The sequence below is a fragment of the Fusarium musae genome, chromosome 6 (assembly GCF_019915245.1).
Source record: "Fusarium musae strain F31 chromosome 6, whole genome shotgun sequence".
In the NCBI taxonomy this organism is placed as follows: Eukaryota; Fungi; Ascomycota; class Sordariomycetes; order Hypocreales; family Nectriaceae; genus Fusarium; species Fusarium musae.
Window position 1 is genome coordinate 1,712,567 of NC_058392.1, and position 25,807 is coordinate 1,738,373.

At 41.5% G+C, this 25,807-nt stretch overlaps 5 protein-coding genes across 5 annotated transcripts; 2 read left to right on the forward strand and 3 right to left on the reverse strand.

Moving 5' to 3' along the window:
* Positions 1–237: 237 nt before the first annotated feature.
* J7337_008396 (uncharacterized protein) lies at positions 238–792 on the forward strand (the record flags this gene model as incomplete). Its single annotated transcript, XM_044826015.1, has 3 exons — positions 238–356; positions 426–552; positions 613–792. 3 exons carry the CDS (start codon positions 238–240, stop codon positions 790–792), a joined length of 426 nt encoding a protein of 141 aa, XP_044678932.1.
* Positions 793–2,158: 1,366 nt separating this feature from the next.
* J7337_008397 (uncharacterized protein) lies at positions 2,159–3,073 on the forward strand (the record flags this gene model as incomplete). Its single annotated transcript, XM_044826016.1, has 1 exon — positions 2,159–3,073. One exon carries the CDS (start codon positions 2,159–2,161, stop codon positions 3,071–3,073), a length of 915 nt encoding a protein of 304 aa, XP_044678933.1.
* A 346-nt stretch (positions 3,074–3,419) lies between these two features.
* On the reverse strand, positions 3,420–4,116 carry J7337_008398 (uncharacterized protein; the record flags this gene model as incomplete). The annotated part of the gene is made up of 2 exons (XM_044826017.1): positions 3,420–3,904; positions 3,954–4,116. The coding sequence occupies 2 exons, from the start codon at positions 4,114–4,116 to the stop codon at positions 3,420–3,422; spliced, it is 648 nt and encodes a 215-aa protein (XP_044678934.1).
* A 1,560-nt stretch (positions 4,117–5,676) lies between these two features.
* J7337_008399 (uncharacterized protein) lies at positions 5,677–7,088 on the reverse strand (the record flags this gene model as incomplete). The annotated part of the gene is made up of 3 exons (XM_044826018.1): positions 5,677–6,402; positions 6,452–6,591; positions 6,644–7,088. 3 exons carry the CDS (start codon positions 7,086–7,088, stop codon positions 5,677–5,679), a joined length of 1,311 nt encoding a protein of 436 aa, XP_044678935.1.
* A 9,864-nt stretch (positions 7,089–16,952) lies between these two features.
* On the reverse strand, positions 16,953–18,554 carry J7337_008400 (uncharacterized protein; the record flags this gene model as incomplete). Its single annotated transcript, XM_044826019.1, has 5 exons — positions 16,953–17,227; positions 17,277–17,433; positions 17,484–17,951; positions 18,001–18,396; positions 18,537–18,554. The coding sequence occupies 5 exons, from the start codon at positions 18,552–18,554 to the stop codon at positions 16,953–16,955; spliced, it is 1,314 nt and encodes a 437-aa protein (XP_044678936.1).
* Between the last annotated feature and the right edge of the window lie 7,253 nt (positions 18,555–25,807).

Sequence of the window (25,807 nt, forward strand, 5' to 3'; positions counted from 1 at the left end):
CAGAAGGCCACCTAGAAACAGGGGACCTAAATTAATTTAGCTGTTAACTTGGGCTAGGTTCCGTCCAGTTGCGTTGCTTGTGACTTTCCATTCTTCTCTCCTCCTTTCTTCTCTTCCATTCTTCCACTTCCATCCTCCTACAATCCCAATCCCACCAAGCACTTGTGCGACGACAGCCCTCGGACAAGACCAGAACCCCCAATTCTCTTCACGACCCGTCACATCCACACCGCAATCATGTCCGCGAAGAAGGAGTTCACCATGCAGGATGTTGCTGAGCACAACACCTCCAGCGACATCTACATGGTTGTTCACGACAAGGTCTACGACTGCACCAAGTTCCTCGACGAGCACCCGTACGTTCTATTGCTACGATTCTGCGCTACGTGACGCAATCGTTGCTCAGGATACTAACATCGACTTAGCGGTGGTGAGGAGGTCATGCTCGACGTTGCCGGTCAGGATGCCACCGAGGCTTTCGAGGATGTTGGCCACAGTGACGAGGCCCGAGAGGTTCTCGACGGTCTTCTCGTCGGTGAGCTCAAGCGTCTGGTGAGTACCTAGCAGAACCCTCAATCTCGATGGACCAAACGCTAACATGTGTTATTGCAGCCTGGTGACGAGGGCCCCAAGCGCCAAATCGCCAACTCGAACCAGGGAAGTGGCAAGTCTGATCCCGCCGGCTCCAGCTTGAACACATACGCCATTGTTGTCGCCGTTGGTTTCATCGCCTACGTTGCCTACAACTATCTCCAGAAGCAGCAAGAGGCTCAAGGCCAAGCCTCCGCATAAGCGCCTCATATCAATCGCATCGCATGAATGAGGATAGAGAAAAAAATGGTGTTCTTTGGATTTCGCTACGGCATCAATGCAGATGTTTGTCTAAGGGCAACTATGCATTGGGAGTTTACTTTGGCCTGAACAGAGGTCGGTGATAGACGGCGGGCGCGCAGCTACTAAATGCAGTTTACCCCGGCTTGGACATGATGAGAACAGTGGGCAGCGGCGAATTCACTAATGTCAAAGCCCATGCCAGTCCCGATTTTCGGGATTTTACTTTTTTTGTTGGGGGTGGACGGAAGAGTGGATCGGGAAGGGCGACCGAAACCCGGGAAGAAAGATAAGGATCGCAGCGAAGCGAAGCGCAGACGAGACCCATTTGCGAGGCGCGACTCATGCGCAGTCAGACAGACGACTCGGCCATCTCGTCTCATGGGCCACGGTGTTGCATGAGCGCGGGACATGCATTGAGCAATGGAGGTGACAAATCTTGCGGCAATCAAGTAAAGTAAATATATATCACTGTTTTGATCAATGACTGGTTATGAATATTTTCTCCATTACCCTTTCGTGGTTAAACTCTACAAGATACTAAGTTCTCACGGAGTGGCCTTTGTATGGTTCTTTAACCGTACGTCGACCTCTTCACCTATGGGATTCTACAGATTTGAAAAGCTAAAATGGAGTTACTCTTTTCCAAGGATATGACTAAAATTAGGATTCATGGTTATCGAGAAACAGGTCGAAACTTGAGCTGATTAAAGCTTAAGCTTGCGGCCGACAAGTATATATTACAACATCTTGACCAATGGTGACTGATGCTACGTTTCTCAGAATTAATCTATAGTTTTTTGCCTGAGAATTGTGACGGAAACAAACTTCTCAATAGACCTCGTTTCGCCACCACGTATAAGGAGAGAGTTTGATATCAGTTGCCTATGACTGTACGTCCCATTCAAGCAAATATAAATATGCGTTCAATGTCCATGAACTGGCCAATATGTTTTTTCCTCTTACAAGCACACACTCTGTACTCACACATTGCGCCTTATTTTGGATACTAATCGATCGATTGTACAGTCAGTGGAGGTTAGTAGCACAACCACAGTACGGTAGTGCACCCCCCGCCCTGAGGTGGTCACTGCTGGTACCTAGCGCCACACTAACGTGAACATCAGCCTCGCCGGATCAACGTCAATCCAAAATTCAAGCTCACTTCACGCAACCTCAACCCCCATCTTCTTTTTTCCTTGTTCCTTTGTTCTTCGCTGTCCGCCCTGGCCGTCTCTCCTTGACACCAATCCCCTACAATACAAGCGCAACCTCTCGATCTTCATCTCCGATCCGCAGAGAGTACATTCTTTTTTCGTAGATCATCATGTCGTCCTATTTCGAAAGGCAGGCAAATGCTTTCAAGGGGACCCTCTCAGCAGCCGCGACAAAGATCTCAAATCCATCAACAAACAAGGCTTCATCTCTCGCCGTCCCTTCGCTTGCTCCTCCCTCACCATCTCCTTCAGCAGCCTCCGATCCAAATACTCCTACTTCCAAGCGAAAACGAGATGCTGGCCCCGAGGTGCCCTACTCTCAGCCGCAACTCACAGGCTATGGTGCTGGGGTCAAGACGCAAATGACCTATGCTGTCGATTACCTAAAAAAGAAGGGCGACGCAAAGACCATCACGGATATTATCGACCATCTGAGTTTGCGGAATTTTGACGATGAGCACAAGCGACAACTTGCTGAAGGTTTGCGAGGGCACCCTCGTGTAGAGTGGAAGCCTGATGCAAACCTGAGCGAACAGACCTGGAAGACTGGCACTTATGTCCACCGACCTATCATTCCCGGAGTCAAGGACTCAACCAGCCTTCTCGCTCATCTTCAAGCCAAGACAGACGCTTCAGGTGTGTCAGTGAAGGATCTCAAGGACGGCTGGCCCGACTGCGAAGACACAATATCAGCCCTCGAGCGTCAGCACAAAATCTTGGTGGTGCGTACCAAAAAGGATAACATCCCGCGATACGTTTGGCCCAACGATCCCTCGCTGCATCACGAGGTCCAGCCAGAGTTCCAGAGCATGTGGCAGCGTGTGCAACTACCACCCCTCGAGGAGATGCACCGTAAGCTTACGAGCGTCGGTCAAAAGCCTACAAGCGAGGATCCTCGCAAGGCGAAGGATGGACTGGCCAACAAGCCCAAGGCTCAGAAACGTCGCAAGGGCAACAGGATCGGCAAGGCTACCAACGTGCACATGGCGCATCTCATGCAAGACTACAGTGGCATGCGACGATAGGGAACGCGTGTATCATAATTGTTTTCATTTCAGGGCGTTAGGGTGATGAGCTCGTGACTCAAGGGACGAACGAAACATTTGATTTGGTTTGATTTTTATTTGGCGTTTGGCGATAAAGGACCCCATTGAGATTATGGTCAAACAAAAAAGACAAAGGGCATTATGAGACGGGCATAGTCGGGTAGACCTAGGGAACAAGGCAGCGGCATGTTTTGAATTATTCAATCAACAGCATTGTTCAATATACAAAACTCCAGTCGCCATTTGCCGTAGTACGTGACAAGCCTTTAATCCCAATTGTGTATCTCTCACTTTCCATGCCCTTTGTCCCCACATTGATTTGTCTTTACCTGTTCTCCCGCCGTATCTTGTCAAACAGGCTCTCAAAGATGTCTGACTCTTGATACCCCCCAACTCGATACTTCTTCTGGACCGTAACGCAAGGCACGGCTTCTACACCCGCTATGGCAGCAGTTCTGACCTCGTCCTCGAGCGTTTTTCCCAGACCAGGCCCTAGAAGCGCGGCTCTCATATCAGAATCTTCGAGTTTGGCCTCTGTTCGGCCTACGTGCATCAACCAGGCTTCGTCGGCAATGTCAGCCCCATTTTCGAAGTGACCACGGAACAGAGCGTCAAGAAACGCAGACTGGACATTTGCTCCGCGAGTTTCAAGGGTCAAGGCCACAAGTCGATGGGCAGGCTGTGAAGGCCCTGTCTTGCCAGTCACGGAGAATTCGATGCCGTAACGAGCACCGGCTGTTTGGAGTCGAGAAGTGAAAAGACGAAGCTTCTCTGGGGACATGAGCTTTTCATAGAGAGCACGCTTGTCACCTAGGAAGGGTTAGAATAACAGCGAGATGTAGAGGCAGGGTAGAATTACCTCTTCGTAGCGTGGGGTACAGCAGAAAGGGCTTCCATGTGACATCGAATTCAACTTCTGGGTGGAGTGCTTGATATCGTTCCATGGCATCCTCGAGAGTCTTTTTCTGGAGAAAGCACCACGGACATAGAATGTCTCCATGGATGACGATGTCAATAAGCATGGTTGAAAGTGAAGAGGGAGTGCTAGAAAAGAAAACGGAAGAATCTCTGTTTGTAGAGCGTTCAAGTAGTCAGGGCGTATAAGTAAAGATGGACGCCAACACCAAAAGTTAAAAACCGTTGAATACCGTCACACTTTAATTAGTGAGAAAGCCCTTGTCGATCTGCAAAGCAAGCAACCCAAGATACTTATATATATGAACGGAGCACTTCCTCCCCGTCCGTCCTGTATTATGAAATCTCACATTTTGCCCTCCAGGGACCAGGGCTTTAGCCAAACATCTTCCATCCAAGCCCTCTCGTACATGATGAAACTCCAGCTCAGCCGGCGTCAGGGCTGCCCGATTGGCAGATCCAGGCATCTATGCCGCCCCTCGTGGCCTGTCGTTGAATATTGAATATGTCTGCGATGAATAATCAGAAAATCGCCGTTCTGCGGGGGTCTAGTCTGCACTACCGGGAATTAGGCAGGGGGGAGAGGCTTTCTCGCTTTTTCGCTTTTTATTGTGTTTGTTTCTTTTCTTATTTCAAAATGGCGTGGTTTCAGCTTCTTAGCTGAAATTTATGGTCTTAGAAAAGTCTAGACCGGTCGCTGGGCTTGACAGTCGCGTGCTCGTGGAGGCTTTGTTCTACGTGATAGACGTCATGGAGGTTTTTGGGCCTGACAGCACGGATTAAGACGAGGGGTGACTTGTCGATCTCTCTGGGCAGTGAAACGCCAGATGTTTATCCATGCGGCTCAATTGAGAGGTACATATCAGTTGGCAATAATTGCCGAAGGACATCGGCCGCGGCTGACCGATATATCAACCGATAGCTGATGTTCTGGTTCTAGAGCATGTCTATGTGTGGGTGTCACAACATAGACTAGTCATATGCGGGCTGATATTCGGGTTTGTTGAGTGTAGTAATATATTCATCGCATCAGAAAGCAAGTCTATGTTGGTTGCCAGTCCCCGAGTCCAAGTCTACATAGTAATACACAAACATGCCAGCGTCTTGTGCTTCCCATAATGCCTGTTGTCTTTGCCTCTGATATGCTCAGAAGAGAAAGAAGAAAAAACAAGCAAATGTTCCAGTGTAACTCCCGTCCTATGTTTGCGTTATGCAGACAAATGCAATGTCCTGTCCGTCGTTCATCACATTGCCCATCCGCCAGTCTATTTGATACTAGAACAAAGAAAACGAAAAAGCATCCATAATGTACGAGAGATGGGGGAATCGATAAAGCATGAAAAACACGAAACAGTGCAGAAATCAACGTTCAGAGCATGCTCCATCTAGGAGCGAGCCCGCCTATTAGACGGGAGAGTGATGTGTGTTGTGGGGGGGGTTGATATTAGACCAAGACATGCACACAACTTGTCGTCAGCTGTGGCAAGCTCAGGTGAAGGGGTATGAGTATGGGAATCCAGTCCAGAAGGAATTAACGCCGCCATAATCTTCGTGCCCGACTCGGGCACAGCTTGAATAATACAGGGTATCAGTGAGCTCACTCCTGATCATCACAAGAAAGACGACCTTGAGCATTGCTCAAGCTCAGAATCTGGCAATATGTCTGACTAAGCCATGTGTACCAGTCCAGGTTCAGTGCTCTGGGGTCGGCGCATGTGCGCAGCGGCACTGTAATACATTTGATTCATGGCTTGGTTGGCAGGATACGCATCCGCGGGGTCAGGGTAAACATAGCTGGCGTTGTTCTGCGAGGGCGACGCCATGTGCGAGGGAGACTGCCAGCCAACATTGGTCATGTGAGGGCTTCCACCATTGCTGCTGGGCGTACCCTGGCTGTTATCCAGGTTAGGCTCCAGAGTAGGAGGAGGGCCATAGCTAGTGGGATGCGAGGTAGGTCGCATCATATTGAAACCGCCAGACGAGGTGGAGGTAGGGCTGCCAACACGCATGTGCATGGGCAGAGAACCATTCTGTGACAGGTACTGAAAGTCACCAGGGTGACGGGGGATGCTGTTGTTACCAGACAGATCGACACTGGGCGACATAGACATAGTTCGCTGACTAGGAGAAGGAGTCGTCAAGGGCGAGCCGTGGTTAGACATGTGGTCGCTTTCAGACCGAGTCTGTGACAAGCCCTTCGACTTGGACGCAGCAAGAGCGGCAGCGGTCGCAGCGGCAGCCTCCTCGATAGTACCGCTGTGGTGGTTCTGATGGCGGGTGAGGGTGGTGCGGCGAGTGAATGTCTTCTGACAATCAGCGTAGGGACATTTGTAGGGACGCTTCCCAGAATGAGTCCTGCGGTGTCGGGCCAGGGAGCTGCTGTCACTGAAGGGCTGTATTTGGTCAGCGACTGTCACAAATACCAGAGTTTTGGGTACTAACCTTTGCGCAAGTCTCGCAGTGGTGAGGCTTCTCTCCAGTATGCACGCGCTGATGCACAGTCAAGGCAGATCTTTGAATAAATTGCTTTCCACATTGGGGCCAGTCGCAAACATGGGGTCGAACTCCGCTGTGAATGCGCTCTGGGACACATTAGCATTGCCAGTCAGTCTCTCAGCATTCATGTTCACTTACCGTGGCGAGCAAGATCACTGCGTCGAGCGAATCCCTTGCCACAGGTACTGCAAGGATAGGCCTTGATGGGCTGCTGGGGAGGGGGCGGGGGTTGTTGAGGCATCTGTTGCATGTGCATGTGAGGCATGCCTCCCATGTTGGGCATCTCGGGATAGCCTTGCATTGTCATGGCGGCGGACATAGGGTTCGGCATATGCATCGGCGCTTGCATCGTGGATGGCGATGGGTAGGCTCGGGCGATGCTGTGAGGGTTGGAGTATTGCGAGTGCTCAGAGCCGTGAGGAGAGGCTGATCGCTCCATACCGGATTCGTGCTTAACGAAGGCGTGTTGGTATTGTTGGTGATCGAGGAGACCGGAAGTAAGTTGTTGCATTTGACCTTTGTTATTGAGCATGTTGGTGATGTCCATAACCTCCGTAGGAGCTGGTGATCGCATGCCGCTCATCTTCAATATGGCGGGAATTGCCAGCTGAAGACGTGGCGCGTTTGGGGAAGGGTGTGCGAGGGCGCTCACAAGTGACGGATCACAGCAGGAAGGCGGTCAAGCTGACGTTGGCTGCGAAGATGCACGTTAGTTACTTAGTCTTGATATGATAGCGGGCCATGTTTGATGCTCGAGGTGTCAATACAAACAACGACATCCCGAAGAGACCGGCAGATGGGTAAGCGAATGCAACAGCATGCTTAGGTCCAACCAGTCGCACAGAGAGGGCATCATCGGTATCCAAGATCCGCCGAGTGTCAGGTCCCGAAAAACAACTTATGCGACTCACCTTTCCGCGTTTGTTTGTTTGCAAGTGACGTGTATGCTCGCACTGACAAGTGGACGGGAAATCTTGCAGACCGCTTTTCGATGCGGGTTCGGTCGAAGCGGGAGGACAGAGGTCGGCCGGCGACAGGATTTCGTTGTCGGATTTTCGGTTTTGGGCGGCGACGAAGTTTTGTGTAGTTGGAGCGTCGAAGAAACGCGCGTGGTGTATGCGTAAGGTGGAAGAACCGAGGACCACAGGGGTTAGGCAAAAATGGTTAAATTTTTTTTCTGTACCCTCCACAAAGTGATGCACTGTCGATCGGGCGGTCGGTAATGATAAGTCAACAGAACAGAAGACTCTTGCAAGTTTTCAAGTTCAATTTGCACTGTATCAACACACGATAGCTGATGAGATGTAGTCGTTCACAGGCGCGATGCGATGAAAGAAGGGATCAGGAGGTGGTCTGTTCACAGCTGAAGGCCAGTAGTCTAGACGCAGGTACCGTTAAAGGGTCAACTGGGGGGAACAGATGGTTCTTAAAGAGGAGAGGATGTGAAAGATAGTAGAGCGGGATATCAATCGCCAGGACGTATGAGGACCAAAACACAACGAAAGACGGGAACGGGAGATAGATAAAATAGACCAAAGGAGTTGATGCGATGATCGAGGGCCAGGTAGGGGCCAAGTCTTTATGTCAGGTTCCAGGATGGGTCCCTATGGCGGGACGTGACAAGGCGAAGGCAGGCAAAGAAAGGCAAAGGCAAAGGCAGCTCCGGGATTTGAAAGTGGGAGGGTGAAGGGGAAGTGAAAGTGGATTCCCTATGGGGGGCAATTAGTGGAGGGGGGGGTCTACAAAATAAATTACGGCGCACTCCCGGGCAGGGGTTGGAGGGTGACAGGGGTAGCGGACCTGAATGAGGGCGTGAATAGCGGTAGCGGGAATGAAGTAGACTCAGACTCATTACAGCGGCCAACCCAACCCAACGCTTCAAGTTCAACCAGTTCGAAGCAAAGCGCGTGTAGCGCATCAGATGAGCCAGATAGTAGGGCAGAGACAAGGATTGGGGAAATAAGAATAAAGCATAACCAAGATGCTCTCAGACCTGACCTGAACTAGAGTAAACAAGAGCCAGAAATAGAGTCAATGGAACAGGATAACGGAAACAGTAGTGCAGGTGTAGTTCAGGCACGAGTAAGCAATCATGTCTTTGTAATTAGAGTATTGGGGCATTGTAACAAAGAGAAGAAGAAGAAATCATCTGAGCATAATAAGCACTCGATGCGTATGCGTACGTACAGTTGGGGTAATAAACAAACAGATGCTTCTTCTTGGTCTCAATGAAATGACGATTGATCATTTTGGCTTGGTGCCCGTCCCATCTTTTTTTTTTTTTCCTTCTTCTTTCTTTTCTTTTTCCTTTTCTTTTTTAGAGGAAAAGTATTACCCGAAAGCCGTTCGAGGGTTTCGTTAGAACTGGATCTCGCAGGTTTGGTTTGCTCTGTGCGCCAGATCTCGCAAGAAACAAGGTGGCATAGATCGAAGCACAGAACTAGGGTTGGCAGGACCTCGAGACACGACACAACGGGAAGAAATCATCGAGGGATCGACGAACTGTAACAGTGGATGACCTGCAAATTGAGGTTTCATATCAAGGGCGAACGCGAGCTGAGAACGCGCGAGGCCGATGAATTAGCACCGAGTACGCTAGAGCTGTTAAATTTTACATTGGTAGTGACCTGGGCTTGGTGTAGCACAGTAAGGCGAACAGCTGAGACTAGGACTCAGACCAAACCTCAGGTTTCTGAAAGAAACACGGTACGCTGTAGCCTCGAAGGGATATTCACTCTCCATACTCCGGTTGCAGTGACAACATATGAAGAGTTCAAAACAGCTATTATTGTTTTTAATATAACCGTCCATTTTGTCGAAAATATATGTATAATAAAGTCTGACCCTTTTTAGGTACTACTGAGGTTTGACCCTCCCATAACTTACACAAGCGGGGATTGGCATGCGGCAGGCGTCACAAAGAACGAGGGCCAGAACCTCAATTCCGCCCTGGAAACATCCATCAGCCGTGCCGTCATTCTCACTCAACTCAACATGAAACGCCGTTGCGTGTGTAATCCCAAGACGCGCCAAATCAAACCATAAACTTTTATCATATACTGCCTTCATTTATAGTACACAGTGAGTGTCCCGAGAACTTGGGAGCGAAGCAAAAAGAAACAAAAAAAAACCTCCACTGCCAGCATTCAAGCGGGCGGGTGCCTGGCCCTCGGAAGAGATGGTTCCCGTCGTTTTGCTGCAACTTTACGATGCACAAATTGGAAATCTCCCGTCCCCGGGCAGTTGAACTCCATGTACAGCATACAGTGCATACCTACTGTGCGTCTTGAGATACAGGGCATTCCCCGGCCAGCCACAGCGCGCCGCCTCGCCCAACCAACCACCAATGCCCATAACAAATTCAATAGTCACTCAATGACTGGTGTGGAAGCGTCCCTGGATAACATCTTGCAGCCTCTAGCCGTTACACGGCGCTGATTGGAAAGAGGCTGTGGTCCTCCCTCATCTGTCGTGAATAATCGGGATCGCTGCTGAGGGAATGGGCATCTCGCAGGCAGGCCAATCCTTGTCAGCTGGAGTGATCCTCAGACGTCGATCGTATCGTTCGTTTCTCTTACTGTATTATGCCAGTTGGGCCGCCAACATATCGTGCCGTGTCTTCGTGAGTTGCGAGTGGACGCCCCATCACCTCCCTTTTCGTCTACTCGTATGTCCAGTCCAACAACAGGATATTATGAAAGAAATGAGCTGCGCAGACAGGGTCCGTATAAGCCTCGCTCTGTCTCAACCACACCTTTCTGTTTGTGTGATGCTAAACATGTTGCTATTGATTGTTTCTCACCTATGTCCGGCGCTGTTTCCCCTCTCTCGGGAGTGTGAACAGGCCTCTATCTGACTCAGCTCCCGCTGTTTGATGTTCAACCCCAAATCGATTCCCCTGGTCTTAATCAATGTACAACGCATCACTCTCCCTTGCCCGCCCCTACTCACCAGGGCCGACGTCATGAATCTTCCCTGTACCCTGCAGGGTCGACATGGCATGTGCGCCCCTCAAAATAACCCAGGTCTGTTCCCAGGGGAATTCAGACGGGTCCCGTCAATTTGGGCGCGGTCTAGCGGGTCAGAGCTGGTGCCCAGAGCTGATGTCGGGTTGTCAGGGCTGGGGGCAGGCAAGGCGGCAGCTGTCCTGAGTGGTAGATCTCGTCGACTTCCAGAAGAGTTCAATCATCAGTGCCCATGCTCCCCTGTCCCATATCTCACTCTCACTCTCACTCTCAGGCGGTGTCGAGTTGTCGTCGCCTAGAGTGGCTTGCCTCATCTAGGGGATCCCACATCTCCCTTGACACTATATTTGACAATGTTTTCCTGCGCCATAGGCGTCAATATGATCTGGGCTGTTGGTTGAGGCTAATTAATCTCCAGCCATGCGTATTGTGAATTTCGGTGAAAGCGGTCCAGGACCGCTCAACGTTTGTCGGAGAGTTGCCTGAATCTGTGGTACACTTGACATGATGTAATCTCAATATCTGGTCACCTGGTCTAGTTTAGCTGTTAGCAGCCCTGTCATCGTCTCTTTGTTCTTCACTAGATGGTGTCAAGCAATCGAGGCTAAGAGACGAATCACTCACTCCATCAACCTTCGCAAACAAAGGCCGCCCTTGGATCAGCACCCAATTGCATATTACTTCCACAGTCTTTTAATGGTGTACACAACTGAGGCGGTGTCACTTCTTATTCCGCTCTTTCCCTGCCGTATAATCCGTGGCTTAATTAGCATGTTAATGCATGCAATGCGCATGAGTCTGCTTGCTGCCGTGGATGGATGTGGGATGTTTGTTGCTCCTGGGCTCTAGGTTAGGGGTTGTCCTAGATACGACTACCCAATCGGATATGGAGCGAGTGGCCTGGGTGCTCCCCTCCCAACTTTGGAGACGTTAGAGTCAGCAACCCTGTACTGTGTGAGATTTGCGTGAAGTAGTGGGCTGAGGCACGAATGATTCGTCAATACCTGGGGGCTTTTTAGAAGGCTTCATCATGGTCCATCTGCCTTCCAGAAGACAAACGGGTATGATCTTACACCGCTCAGGTTAGTTTAGTTACCTAAGTGCTAAGGCACTGTGCTGTGGCTGTTCGACACCTTTCCAACGACCTAATCAATCAATCAATCAACCATCCCCGCAAATACCGTGCGCAAGATGCAGGCGCTGGCGCATATGCCAGTTGATAATTAAAACATAAATGCTAAAAGGGATAGCTTAATGCAATATAAAGGACAAGGTCCACCATGACGCTCTTGAATGATGACTTCAAAAGTGAGAAAGGGGTGTATCGTGGACCAACAGCCCAGGAGACAGAGAGAGAGAGAGAGAGAAAATTGAGTGAAGCTGGAAATGGAAGACACTAAGAAACTTGGGAATCAAACTTGACAGGGGTGGATGGCATATCTTTCAGCTGCTAGACTCTGGTTGGCTTCTTTTCGAGACTAACCGGGCCATTAGATGGGTTACTCACACATTCGGAAATGACGCTAGCTCACCGAGGAAGGTTTCGAGAATTCTTCTGGAACGATGGTAATGCAAAGGCGGATCTAGCGCCGTGTGACAATGCACGTCCGAGCGTAGCGTTGCGCCCACGACACATCTTATCCTTCTACTGAGCTTCTTTCCGTCCTTCGATGCTACTTTCTCATTCCGATCCATCACCTTAAGAAGCATGGCACCATCAAAGCCTCACCCCTCCACTCCTTCCGTGGTATGGTTCCAAGTTCCAGCCTATCCCATATTGGTATCCATGCATGAGATGAACCTTCCTCACCTTGGCAATTCGGCTGTCTACCTTATTCACCTCCGCACTTTCCATTATTGATTGCTGTATGTCCCGATCGCTCCATGATCCCACTCGGTCTCTTTATCTTGCTCTCCCACTCACGCTCACGCTCACGCCCACGCCCGTACGGATACATACATATCCATCCATCATTTGATCTTATCTGTCTCGTGTCTATCTTATTCGTAAGAGCGCTCGGCCTCCCAAGCTTGTCCTGACTAAATCCTTGCCCTGGCCCCATGCTCCCGGGGCCCCATCTGAATCTGCCCCGTGCTGCAGAAGCATGGATCACTTCCATTCGTTCTGGCGTCTTTCCAGAAGTTTTAGAATTGAGTCAGTGACCGGTTGCTCTGGGGGCTGTAGTCATGGCGCAGTATCCATCCAAAACCTACACTGACACGGGAATGGGGATCAATGGCTGACCAAGGCATGCTGTAGGTTGGTCAATGTGCTGGTATTCGGCTGTTCATTCAGAGACTCTAATTAAGGACTAGTGCATATCGAGCCACCGGATATCACTTGAGAATCAAAGCACGGCAACTATACCACAAATCGACAGAGCACTCCAAGACTGGACACCAGCGATTGCGAATGGGATATGGTCCACGGTCAAAAGACGTATGTCAAAGAAAACGGCAGGTACTTGGGCATCAAGATGTCACAAAGGCTGCGGCTCCGGCTCGGCTCTCACTCTCATGATCCTTTCTAGTGTATCTCGATTTACGCTTGGCTTCTTTGACCTTTGAGTTATATTGTGAATAAATGCAGAACTTGACCTTACTGGGCGGGGAAATCCTGTCCGTGCCGGCGCGGGGGCTAGGACTGATAACCTGCTGCATGAACAATCGAGGAGGATACATTGAGAGATATGTTATTGGATCGATTTGTCAATTGTTTGTCTCCCTTGGTGGTCGTAAGTTCGTGAAAGGCTTCGGACTTGAGTAATCGGGTCAAACGGGAACTATGAAGGCTCGGCGCAGGCTCACACATCGAATCCTCGGACAGTGAGTTCATTGACTATGCAAACCGAGCAAAGATTCAAACAAAGAGTACCTCGAGGACTGCAAGCCAATGATGTACTGGGGCCATACGTATCAAGTGGTGCCTGTGGCTTAGGTTTGGCCAACTCTTACACTCATTTACTTGCTCACCGGCTCGACTACCTTACTAACCAACCATGTATAGAACATTTCTAGAAATATGGTGCTCGCACCACCCATGAAGGCTTCAAACAACTTCGCCTTTGACTGTTGGTTTTTATTAGTTTCTACGAGCTCAGTGCTCAGCTGCGATTCCATTCCAGTCCGTTCGTCCAGCCCTCCGTTGGCCATTTTCGGCGAAGGCGATGCACCGACCCCAAAGAGGGTTGGTGGCTTTAGTGTATCAAATGCAAGACTTGGCAGCAATACGAATACCTTCTTTTTGCACTTGTGCTCGGACACTGGCCTTGCCAGACGCGAAGCAGAGATGAAACAGTTTGACATTGTATTCCCCTCCTTAGCGCAGGTGAGTTCCATTAGTTATCTGTTTCGAATATCACGAGTGCCTGGAGCTTATACTGTGAGTTACTGAGCAAGCCGTTCTTTGCGCCGGTGCGAGGCTTATCCTTTCTCATTATAGTTAAAAGATGCGTTGTTTCAGAATGCACGCCTTTGTTTTCCCAAAGCTAACGACATAGGTAATTCTCAGGCCGGCTAATAGAGTTTGGGAATATGTACGCTCTGTATATCATAATGATATTCTGGCCTATCCTCTCAGCCTGCCGCGACAAGCTTGTTAATGCTTCTCCCGCATATGGCCGAAAAATATAACTGGTCAAGGCTTTCGGCTGTCGCAAATCCATCGCTACGCCCTTCGTCGATCTCGCCAGAGCTTTTTATGTCACAGAGCGGCGTTTATACGTATGCACTTGTGCAATCACTCGGCCTACATTGGTTCGTGAGGCAGTCATTTGCGCGAACTACCCGGTGATCGACATTTCACAGCGTCTGCAACGGCATAAACCCAGCAACTAACGACTGGAAGATTGCAGTGCATGCTGCAAAGTAACCTTGAATTCACATTAAAACATCAAGGCTCAACCTTGGAGTGCAACACACAAAGCAAATTGCCTTGATGTGAATAATAACGCACCATCGTTATCTTTGTGTAAGTTGAGGTACATTACAGCCAATCTACAGTATGAATGTATCGAGTGCGTCTTTTTCATAACGCATGGATTTCAGTTTGCTTTCTGCTCCCTGCTCCATCTTTGTATCATCAGGACCAACCGGGAGTCTGACCGTTGTCCTGCAGCATCCCAGGGTGGACCCTGAACTGAACCAAGCAAAGCCCACAGGACCGTGCTCGCCGTCACAGACGATGAAACAATTGATGGAAGCCTTCCAGAAACAGTGGAGCAGTGTAGGTCCAAGCCTCAGAGGGTGAGGTGACGTGGGATGGTCGGCCAATTCTTCCAGGGCTGAATGTATAGACTTTCCCCCCTCCACCACGCCAACACCCGTCAGGGCCAATGCAGGGGTGACTTTGGCCCATGGCTGCCACGAGGGTCATTTTCGATATCAGTCAATTGGGCCATCATATGCCTCTTTCTTCTGTAATTCACGTCAGATCTCGTTCATCATGCTCCCAAATACGACGCTACAAATGCGGGAGAAATGAGATATTTATCAGCTCTTGTATACTTGCACCACCCACCAACTCAGTTTTGAACGTGGCCACAATGACTGATAACACGCATTCTTTGTACTAGGTAAGTCTGATACGGTGGAGGCTGGATGAAGGGGAGACGGTAACCAATTTTTATCAGCAATAAGGTACATGATCATGTGGACTATTTCTGTCAGGGTTGCTGCTGTTTGCAATTTCCTTGGAGGCTCTTCATTAACTAACTACCTAGGTACTCTGCATAGCATACTCCACGAGTGGGTAGACTCGTCTGGTGGCCCGGGCTGAGATTGCCGTCGGCGCGGTTTGAGAATGGACGCATGCCTGCGCGTTCCCGCATTTGTGGTCCTCGACAGTCTGTCTGTCCCATCCTTCACCGTTCCCTTGCGCTCAAGGCGAACCAAGCTGAGGTGAGGTGAGCCGTGAGCATGAACCAGCCCGGAGCTTGACCGTACTCTCAGGGGCCGGACCACATTGATGGGTGACAATAACCAAAATGGCCTGGTCCTGGCATGATGAACAACCAAGTTGGCTTTGCTGGCAAGCAGGCCATATTGCGCGAAAAACCCACAGGGTCGATGCACCCCGACCAAATGTGTTTTCTCAATCTGTGAATCGGAAGTCAAGCTACCCGTTGCAACACCTGGAAGCGAGGCGGATATGTCGATCACCAAAGCTTCGGCCAACTGTTCAGGAACGTGCTATCTCGATATCTGGTGTAGTGTAGCATTCAACTCACAACTACTCTGTAGCCTCGCTGCTCTGTCACTGCCGGCCGACGAAGTGCAAGTTTTTACCGCCATATTGATGAATGCACAGAAGACAAGCCCCCCCCCCCCCTTCCCCACGAGGGATCCCAGCGTCTTTAGTACACCTAGATCTGCATCCACGACTCGTCGTTGCTTTTTCTTGTGTGCCGTTTAACGGCAGGCAGATGCCAATGGTCAATGTGCGGTAAGGATCATGACAGGTTTATAAGAGACTCGCCAAAAAGACGGGCCGTCTCTCGTTTGTACCGGATCTGCAGGTTCTCGATTGCATGCTTTTCTTTTTGCTTTTTTACAGCCGGATTGCCCTTGCTGTCGCGTGGTGGTGTTCTGTCAAAGTGATTCTTGAGTTGGTTTTGCTTTGCTGACCGCAAGATCCGGCAGGTCATGGGAGATTGTCGATTGCATCCCATTGCTTGCATCGTGGAGATTAACGGTCTGCCCTGCACTCCGCATCCATGCATTCTGGCTGCACGAGTTGCATATCCGGGGAGTGTGCAGTACTGCACCGCCGTATCAGACCACGTCCTGGATGAGAGCGGTCTGGGAGTTCTCGGGGCGATAAGACTCGCGATTCCTTAAAGTTCTTTCAGCTGGCGCACCCCGGTAGTCAGAGTGAGATCTCATATTATGTGGAAGGTCGAGACATGATATCATGGGGTCTCGGGCTAGTTTGTGTGTGCCTGACGCTTAGCCAGTTCAAGGAGGGATGTTTTGTGGTAATGGACGAGCGTTTCTCGGGTTAAGATATTAGTACAGTACACAGATGTGTTTTATGCCACTACATACTTATCGTTCCATCTCTAAGATACTTTGTTATACATCGTAGAAGGTCGTTTCCCAGACTTTGGAAGAGTGATCTCACTACATACACATACCCTCATCACTCATTACTTAATGAATTCTCTCACAAGAGCAACATAATCTACAAAACAAAAGATCGATACCATTTTGAATTAACTGACTACGTATATTTTTATCAAACATCAGATTTGTGGTTTGACAGTATCACCCACGTCGTTTTCCACATACCCTAGACTTAGTACAGGTGTACTGGTGACAGCTGTATGTGACTGTTCAGTCCATTCAAGGAGAAATCACTTTTTGGGAGATGAATAAAAGACTTTACATTCGATAAAGAAACAGACTGAATCGCGCTGGTATCTGCTCGCTTTATAAAGGACTATGTGCTTGCCGTGACTTGACGTAGTCTCTAGACCCCATGTCTACCACTTAGGCTGATCACGCTCGTGCATAGGTGTCTCGAGTGCATGAGAATCGCCGAAAGGATCGTCTTCGTCCTCTTCATCTTGCGGAGCTGCAACTGGCCTTGGGGGTTGAGGGGGAGGGTTTGAGTGAGGTTTGGACATGGGGGGTGGCCGAGGAGGAGCTGCATGAACGGGTGTCGAAATGTTTAGCTCGGAGAGGTCTGGAGGCTGCGAGGCGGTTGGAGACTGAGAGGCAGCCTTGGCCATGGCCTCTTTGCCTTTAATCGTAGCCACTGTGAAGAAGTCAGCTACATTCTTGCCAAAATCTAGGTCAACACCTACTTCGATAAAGATGAGCTTGCTCGGCAAGTTCGTCATCCGAATCACTGTCCGCGTCAATCGAACGATCGAACTGTTCGAAAGACATGAGGGCATGGACAAGCTCATCATTAGCATGAAGCAATCCTCCGAGCCACTGCTCTTCCTCAACATGATGGACCTGTTTCTGATTAGTCCACAGGTTCTCTCACAATTCTAACGAATACGCACATATCGAAGTACTTTGCGTCGAAGAAGCTTACAGGCTTCAAAGCGCTCCACTGCCGTCTGGTTCTCTGAAATACGCTCCACCTCACGGTTAATGCTTTGAAGCGCATTCATCAAGTTCGTTGCTGCGATGGAGGAGTCAGCAATGACAGACTTCATTTGCTCCTTCTCGGCCTCAAGGTTGAAAGGCTTCCGCTTCCCCTTGGCCTTGGCCTTGTCCTTCTCTTTCTCCTTCTTCTTGTCTCTAGAGCTACCGAAGAAAGCACTGGACCCTAAGGAAGATTTGGTAGAAGAATGTCCGAATGTTGAACCAGATGCTGGGGTTGAGCTCGAAGGGCCTGAAGCGTTCCGTGCATCACGGGCCGCCTTTGCCGCCGCTTCTTGTTCGTCGTCGACAAATGGATTTTCCTCCGTCTCCCGGAGGACTCGAGATCTCTCCTGTGTAACGGCTTGCTTTCTTTTGGGAAGTTCCTGCAATGTTGAGCATTTGGTGCTGAAATATTGTGCGATAATGACTTACCCTGTGAAGTCGCGCGAGACTGTCTAGACCTGGCCTGCCAGCATACTGTGACCATGAGCGAAAGAGTTCCCTACACTTATTCCTCACTGCAACATCAGACAGGTCAGATGTACCACAAACACGCAGACGTTCAAGCAAGGGCTCATCCACAAAGGTTCGCTGGAACCTCTCACCAGCGTTCTGGATGAGACCGTCAAGAATGACCAATGCACGGATCTGGCGGTGGACATTTCCGTATTTAAGCTTCTTTCGAATGGCTCGAGCTGCTTCACTAGGGCCCGTAGCTTGTAAGGTGATGACATCGACAAGCTCGGGGATACCGCTGAGATCTTCCTCTTCATAGGATTCGGAGGTAAGGTTCTCAACGGTTACAGTTACCGCCGAGAACGGCTTCTTCTACTGGGACGTCAGTAAATACATTAGTGCACGCTGGAGCTACTCTAGTGGCATGTAAATAGCTCATGAGAGCTATCAACAGACGATGTGCGAATTGGGCGGAAACTGCTTGCTCAAGGGACAGGGCGGAATGATCTTACCGACTGAAACATGCTCATGATGGGCTATACTGTCGTGGCTTACGTGTATAATCTGCCGTGCCTGTAGCTCTGCGATGCAGGTTGTCAAGTTTCACGATAACTATCTCAAGTACGGTTGGTAGCTTTGGCAGCTTGAGTGCCTGATGACTTGATAGTAGACAGAGCAGCGCGGGGCTAGTCAACAGGCAAGTCGACACGACCACTGAGCTCGTTGTGCCGAGGAAGTGAAGAGGCTCGAGACGGCCTGAGTTATAGTAGGTAAGTAGGTAGGTAAGTGGTGAGAAGTCAAAGACCTCTTGTATCATGAGATTCCTCAGATTGCCAGCCAGATAATGAATGGATGTCAATACCTTACCAGGTTAGGTAGGGTAGGTACCTTAGTCAGGCGCTCACTCGTTCCTGCTGCAGGTAAGGTATGGTGGGGTTGCTGTTCTGTTGCTTGGTAGGTAGCGGGACGTGACGCGGGGCTCCTTCCCAGTTTCGGAGTTTCGGTGGGGTTCTGTCGTCACTCGTCAAAGATGGGAGGGAGTCGTGGCGATGGTAGGTGACCTAGGTAGCCGAAAAAAAAGGGTCTTTACAGGTCGAATTAGAGTTGGACAAGGTTCTGTGATAGGTTATGAAACGAATATCAAACTTATGAAGGATCGTTGGTATTGCGTTGAAATCTGACCCAGACGAGCTCAGTAGAGACTCATCGTATCACAATGGTAGCTTGAGATTGTGTCCTACCTTTGGTACATCAAATTCTGGGCCTGGTAGAATGAGATATCTCTAGAGTTCGTAGGATGGGGGACAAGCATAATTTCATAGCAGTCCGTCCTCAAATTTGGCTTTATGACGAAGTACCTGCCTAGCTACATATGATTGAGTCAATGAAGAGGCTTGCTCTAAGCTTTGCTGGTGAACATCTGTCTGGAGCCTCATGGCTGTAAGCATGCTTTAGTATGTCCGTTCATGGACTTGGCAGTGAAGCTGGAAGAGTGCACCAGTTGCCCCCGAGCATACAGTGATACAGAGGGGATCCTACACTGAACCAGTGGAACTCATGATGTTCATCAGCTCTGCATCAGCTCTGCATCAGTGCAAGCATCGTTAGGATTGATTTCTACAAACCCGAGACACGCGAGAGTGGCATGTTCCCAAGAACCCCTAAAAGAGTTTATGCCATGACTCCTACTAACTTAGAAATGAGTCAGACAACATTCAAATTTCTATAATACAGCACAATCCGTCAACGCAGGTACCGTAGACATCATCTGTTATACAAAATATAAGCCCTGTTGCCTTAGGCCCCTGTATAAGGTCCTTACATTTTATAGGGCCAATAGCACAGTGGTTTTATTTAACAGTTATAAGCCCGGGAGGCTTATTTAATAAGCCTGTAACTTCTGCAGTAAAGGTTATAAGTTTAAACTCTAGAAAAACTACCTTAAAAATAGAGCCAGGAAAAGTCCCTTAGAAAAAAAAAGTCCCTTAAGAAAAAGTCCCTTATAAAGGAAAAAGTCTTAAAAAGCCCTAAAAGTATATTTTACTAAATAAGCCTAGTAGAAATAGGGGGTATATTATATAAAATATAAGCTCTATTACCTTAGGGCCCTGTATAGGGTCCTTATATTTTATAAGGCTAATAGTATAGTAGTTTTATTTAATAGTTATAAGCCTGGATAGGAAGCAATTTCTAGTAACTTTTATTATATAATTAATAGTATTTTAGTAATTCTTTAATTTTTTTTAAATTTTAATTCTTTAAGTCTTTAAATTACTTAAGCTTTAAAAACCTTTATATAACTTTATTATATAAAAATCCCTTTACTATTTAATTAAATATATAAGACTAATATATAATATATTTTTAATACTTTTATAAAAAATAAAATACTATAATAATACTATTATTAAAGCTAGCTACTATATTAAATATTAATTTATATATTATAAATCTTTATAATAATAACTAGATTAAATAGTATACTAAGCTTTAAATATATATTATATTACTTAAAGTCTAGAAATATATAGACTTAAGTAAAAAGGTAATTAATAAAAATAATCTTATTTATCTAATTAAGAAAAACTAAAAAGAATATAAAAAGGAAGTTATTAATATAAATAAAGAGCTTAAAAAGTAACTTTTATTTAATTAAATTATACTTTTTAATATTAAGAATAATAATTATAAATATAATATTTACTTTTATAAGAAGTATCTATTTAAAAAATAAGCTTTAAAAAACTAAATAAATAAAATAGTAAAAGGACTAACTTATAATTATATTTAATAATAGCTTAATAAAAAATATATAAATTAATAATAGCCTCTTAAGAAGCTTATTTAAGAAATTAAAAAGTATTATATTTTAAGTAATATTTAAGTTCTTAATATATTATATAATAAGTATTATAAAATACTATATTAAGTAAACTATATAAGTATAAAACCTATAGTCTAGTATAAGTAATAAAATAGCTTTTATAAATATACTATTTATTATAAGCTTAATAAGGTCTAAAGTAATATAGCTATAATAGACTTTTTTAAAATAATTAAATAATATTTTAAATTACTATAAGTAAAAAATAAGCTTAATAAATATATTATTAATATCTTAAAAGGGCTTTTAATATACTTAAAGCTTTTAAAAGTAAAAAAAGAAATTATAAGAAAAACTTAAGTAAAGCTTATTAATATAATAAATAAATTTTAAGCTATTATAAGAAATAACTTATTTAAAAAAAAAAGAGTTATCTTTATTACTTAAAATATATAAATTACTAATATAAGTAAAAGAAATAACTACTTATATTATATAAATAATAAATAACTACTTTATAAATAGAAATTAATTAAATATAATATTATACTTTATATACTTTTAAGTAAAAAATTAAAGTAAATAAAAAGATTATTATTTAAAGAGCTTTATATAATTATCTATTAAAAGATAACTAAACTAAAATAAAAAGAAATTAAAAAATATTTTATAAAAAAAGGTATAAAACTTAAAGGAAATAATTAAAGTACTAGAAATAAAAGTAATAATATTCTAGCTAGCTTTTAAATAAATATAATACTTAAAGTTTTAAATAACTTTTATACTAATACTTTCTTTAATTTAAATATATAATATAAAGAGAAACTACTTTATATCTTTTTAGCTTTTAAAGCTTTTACTTATTTATTTTTAAAAAATATAATTTAAGACTTTAGAGTATTTATATATCTTATTAATAATAAAAAGTGCTTTAATTTAAGTACCTTTAAGTAAATAAACTATATTATAAAGTTAAGTATAATATTAAATAAGATTATTAATAAAAGAAAGTATACTTTTAAGGGATTACTTAATAAAAAAGATTTAATAATTAGTAATATATATATTTAAAGGATTTTATATTAATATTATCTCTTTTACTTATATATATAATTTAAGACTTTAAATATATAAAGAAAACTATATTATATATTATAAACTAATTATAAAAAGTATAGTTTTATATAAGCTTTAGTTTATAAATAACCTTATTTTCCTTAAATATAAATAATTTAATAACTATCTTAAAGCTTTATTAATACTATTATATAATATAATATTAATAAGCTAACTAGAGATTATTATAAATATACCTAATAAAAGAAAAATACTCTTTTAAAGACTTTTATAAGATTAACTTAACTTAAAAGAAAATACTATAATATTATAATACTTAAGATTTCTAAGATTACTTAAAAGGCTATAATAAATTAAAATAGCTATTAATTATAAAAGATAAATATAGTTAATAGTTATTTACTTAAGTATTATATATAAAGTAATATAATATAGTATTTAATACTTTATTTTATTTTAAATAATAAATATAATATTAATTTAAAGTAATAATATATATTTTTTATTAAAATAATAAATATACTATAATTATAGTTAAAGGGCTAACTTAATTTTAATATTAAGTAAGTTATTAAAGTATTAAGCTAAAGCTTATATTACTAAATACTTATAAATTAAATAAGGCTACTAAATAAAATAGTAAATAAATTACTATAAAATCAGTTTTAATACTTTATAGTACTAACTTTTTAAAAGAGCTTTAGCTTAAAAGTATTAAAATAGCAGCCTATTTACTTAATATTAGCTTAATATATAGATTAAATTAAAAATTACTAATTAAAGTACTTAAAGAATAGTTTAAATATTATATACTATTATTAATAAAAAAAGAAATAGTAGACTTTAAATTAAATATAAGTTTATTACTTATATATAAATACTAAGCCTATCTTTTAAAAAAAGAAAAAGAAAGAAAAAAAGATAAAAAGAAAATAAAAATTAAGCTAAAAATATATATTAAATATTTAATTAGCTATATTATAAGTAACTTATATTATATTTAAATCTTTTACTTTAAGAAAGTAATAACTATATAAAATATATAATTTAATAAAAAGTTATTTTATAATAAATATACTAAGCTTTAATCTAAAGAGCTTATTATTAAGCTTAATAACTAAATAGTTTATATAAATTAGTCTTACTTTAATAAAACTAAAATAAAAAAAGCTTTTTAAGTAAATATACTAATTAAATAACTAGTTAGTTTAAGCTTAAGGGTAAATATAATCCCTATAAATATCTTATAATAATTAAAAAGTATAAAAGAAACTTAAAGTATAATAAAAAAACTAACTAAACTTAAATTAATTAAATTTAAAATATTAAAAGTAACCCTTAAACTAGAAATATACTTAAAAAGTAATAATATAACTTAAACTTTATTAAGTCTTAATATAATAATATAAAAAGAAAAAAGTTCTTAAAAAAGAAAACCTAAAGTAAAGATATAAAAGTATAAAAGCTTTTTTAAAAATAAAAAAGCTTTACTAAAAAAAAGTATTAATTACTATAAAAAAGTTAAGATATTTAAAAATAATCCTAAAAGCTTATTAAAAAGCTAAAAAATATAAAAATAAGTATTATAAAGCTAATATAGTAAATAAATATACTTTATAAATAAATATATTATAATACTTAATAACTTTAAGTACTTTAGTATTAGCTATAAAATACTAAATAAAGCTAGGATAAGGGTAAGATATTAAAAAAAGCATTAAATAGATAAGTAAATAGCTTTACTTTTCCTTAAAATATAGCCTTAAATACAGGACAAGATATTATTAAATACTTTAATAAGTACTAAAATATAACTTATAATATAGCTAAAGATTATAATAACTTAAGGAATATTAATAATAAGAGGCTAAAAATACCTTAAAAAAAAATAAAAACTTTAAAAAGAACTATTAAAGTATAGTACTTAATAAAAATAAAAAAAGTAAAAAAGAAAAAGTATTAAATAAGACTTAAAAATATAAGTAAAGACTAAAAGTTATAAATAAGATAATAAAGTAGCTTTTTTTATAATTAATTACTATAGTAAAGAGTATATATATCTTAAAAGCATTTTTATAATATTTATTACTTTCCTTAATATAATTAAAAAGGTAAAAAAAGCTTAAAAAAGGAAAATAATAAAAGTAAATTTTAAATTTAAATCTTTAAAGTAAATATATAATACTTCTAAGCTTATATAAATATACTAAAATATACTCCTTTTACTTTTAATAAATTAAAAAGAGCTAAAAACTTATATATTTAAAGAGCTATTCCTTTTAGCTACTTATACTAAAGTAAATAAGCTTATTAATAAAAAAACTTAAAAAGTAATATTATAGTAAAATACTAAGACTAGACTAATACTCTTTAAATAAGTATTTATATATAAATTTAATTAAAAAGGTTATTTAAATAAATATAAAGTGCAGTTATATATATATAGTAATCTTTAACTAGAAAATATAATTTAAAGTATATATATAGTAACCCTTATAATATACTTATTTTATATTATAATTACTTTTATAGCTAAATATAATCTTAAAATCTATTAACTAGATATAGTAAATATATTTATAAATATAATCTATAATAAAAATAAGCCTTTAATTATATATTACTTTTTAAAAGGATTTAAGTAAGCTAGAAAGCTTATTAAATTAAAATAAGTACTATATAAATTAAAAGATTTACTAGTCTTATAATTTAAAGAGTTTTTAAATACTTTTAAATGCCTTAATTTAAAAGCTAGTAAAAAAAAGGAATACTTATTTTATATAAAAATATAAAATATATTAGTAATATTCTTTATAAATAATATCTTTATTTTATATTATAAATTAAAAAAAGAAGCTATAGATAAAATAATTAATATATTAAAGGAAATATATAAGCTTTAAGATAAAAGAAAAGCTAAGTAGTTTTTAAGAATTAGAATTATTAAAAATAGGCTTAATAAAAAGATTTACCTTTATTATAACTTATACTTAAAGAAATATATAGTTAAATATAAATTAATAAAATATAATTAGTTTTTAATTATTTTAATTTTTATTACTAAGCTTATTAAAAAGGAAAATTAAATACCTTTAAATTATATTAAGTTATATTAAAAAAAGGTTAAATTATTACTTTATATAATAATAATAATATACCTAGATATTATTTTTATAGTATCCTAGCTCTTTAAATACTTTATAAACCTAAATATAAAATATTATAAAGCTATAAACTAAGCTTTATATTATTTATATATTACTTATAATTTCTTAATTACTTATAAAGATAATTATAATAAAATTTAAGTACTTTATATAGTATTAGATATTTTATTTATAGATAATAAAGAAATAAGAAAATTATTATAAAGATACCTTATTTCTCTCTTTAAAGAAGTAGTAATATAAAAAGTAATATATTAAAGTATAGTTTTAATTTCTATAATAAAAGCAGAATTAATTATATTAAAGTATACTATAATTAAAGCTATAAGTTTATAGTATTTTTTTAATAAGTTATACTTTTACTTAATAAAGCTATATATTATTTATTATAATAATTAATAAATAATATACCTTATAGTTAAATTAAGCTTTAAAATAAATACTTATTTATATTATATAAATATTTAAAGTATATAATTGTAATAAAAAGAAAGTAAAAAGAGCTTTTAAGTTATTTATTTACTTATAATAAAGATATTAGTAAATAGATTAATTAAAGCTTTATTATAATAATAATTTAAATATTTTAAAATATTACTTAATTTATTATAACTAAAATAATTATAAGTCTTAATAAAATTAAGTTTAATTATTTAACTAGCTAGTAATTAAAGTAATAAGCTTAAAGTATTTCTTATAATAAAAATATTTTTAT